The sequence below is a fragment of the Rhagoletis pomonella genome, unplaced genomic scaffold (assembly GCF_013731165.1).
Source record: "Rhagoletis pomonella isolate Grant_MI unplaced genomic scaffold, Rhpom_1.0 Rhpom_scaffold_32132, whole genome shotgun sequence".
Taxonomy (NCBI): domain Eukaryota; kingdom Metazoa; phylum Arthropoda; class Insecta; order Diptera; family Tephritidae; genus Rhagoletis; species Rhagoletis pomonella.
This window is the reverse complement of record NW_023490529.1, coordinates 1-1,005: the sequence shown is the minus strand read 5'-3', so window position 1 is coordinate 1,005 and position 1,005 is coordinate 1. Positions and strand designations below refer to the sequence as shown.

The window sequence follows — 1,005 nt, the reverse complement described above, 5'->3', positions numbered from 1 at the left end:
AATCAACTCCCAGGTATGCTTCTTGGATTAATGACGGTACAAGATAAAAGCGAATAGTCCTTGTAATATTTTTAAAAGTGACCGGTAAAGATATCGAGCCGAGTATTTTCTGCTGATTGCCACCAGCTGTGTAGACAAAAGCACGCCAAGAATGATATTCTAAATTGTTTCTTTTTAGGAAATCTTCGCATCCGTTTCCAAGAATGGAAACGTTTGCTCCGGAATCTAATAAACCCACTACGAAACTATCGTGTATTTTAATTTTTGCTGGCGTTATGGACGAATTGAGGGACCCCGAAGGCTGGAAAAATCTCTGTACTAAAGAAGTTTGCCGACGTCGCGTTTTGCATCGCCTTCAAATATACGTATTTGGAAAAATGGTCTAGCACTATAAACAAAAACTGGTTTCTTCGCTTTGATCCTGGATATGGACCTAAGAAATCGCAATAAAGACGCTGGAATGGCCTCTCGGATACGAAGGCATTGCCCATAGGTGGTCTGGACACTTGATTGGTGGCTTTCACGGCTTTGCAGGTTTCGCAACGGTTGACATAGAGGCGTATGTCCTTCGCCATTTGCGGCCAAAAGTATTTCTGCCGAACGCGCTCTAAAGTTTTCTGCCAACCTCCATGGTAACTAGCATTGGAAACGTGTGAACATTTGATTGCGAGCACCGTCAGCCCTTCCGGTGACCACAAACGCCAGAGCGAATCCTCTTCCTCTTCCACACCTCTTCGAAACATCACTCTTTTGTAAACTCTATTGTCGACTATGCGTAGATCGGGCAGCCCTTCGTGATTGTTTTCAATTGTTTTACGAAGCTCCGAGTACTCTACGCCGTCGAATTCCGGTGATACCAAGTCAATTTCTAGAGGTGGGGTAGAAGAGAGTTCGTCCACGTCAAAACGCGAAAGGGTGTCCGGCACAACATTTAAAGAACCTTTGCGATGCTCCATCCTAAAGTTGTATCTTTGCAATAGAAGCGACCATCTTGCCAACCTGCCA

General features: G+C 44.6%; 1 protein-coding gene across 1 annotated transcript; it reads right to left on the bottom strand.

Annotated features, from left to right (window-relative positions):
• Positions 1 to 465: 465 nt before the first annotated feature.
• Positions 466 to 956, bottom strand: LOC118732886 (the record flags this gene model as incomplete). The annotated part of the gene is made up of 1 exon (XM_036461990.1): positions 466 to 956. A coding segment is annotated over exon 1 (491 nt), but the record flags the coding sequence as incomplete, so codon positions are not given.
• Between the last annotated feature and the right edge of the window lie 49 nt (positions 957 to 1,005).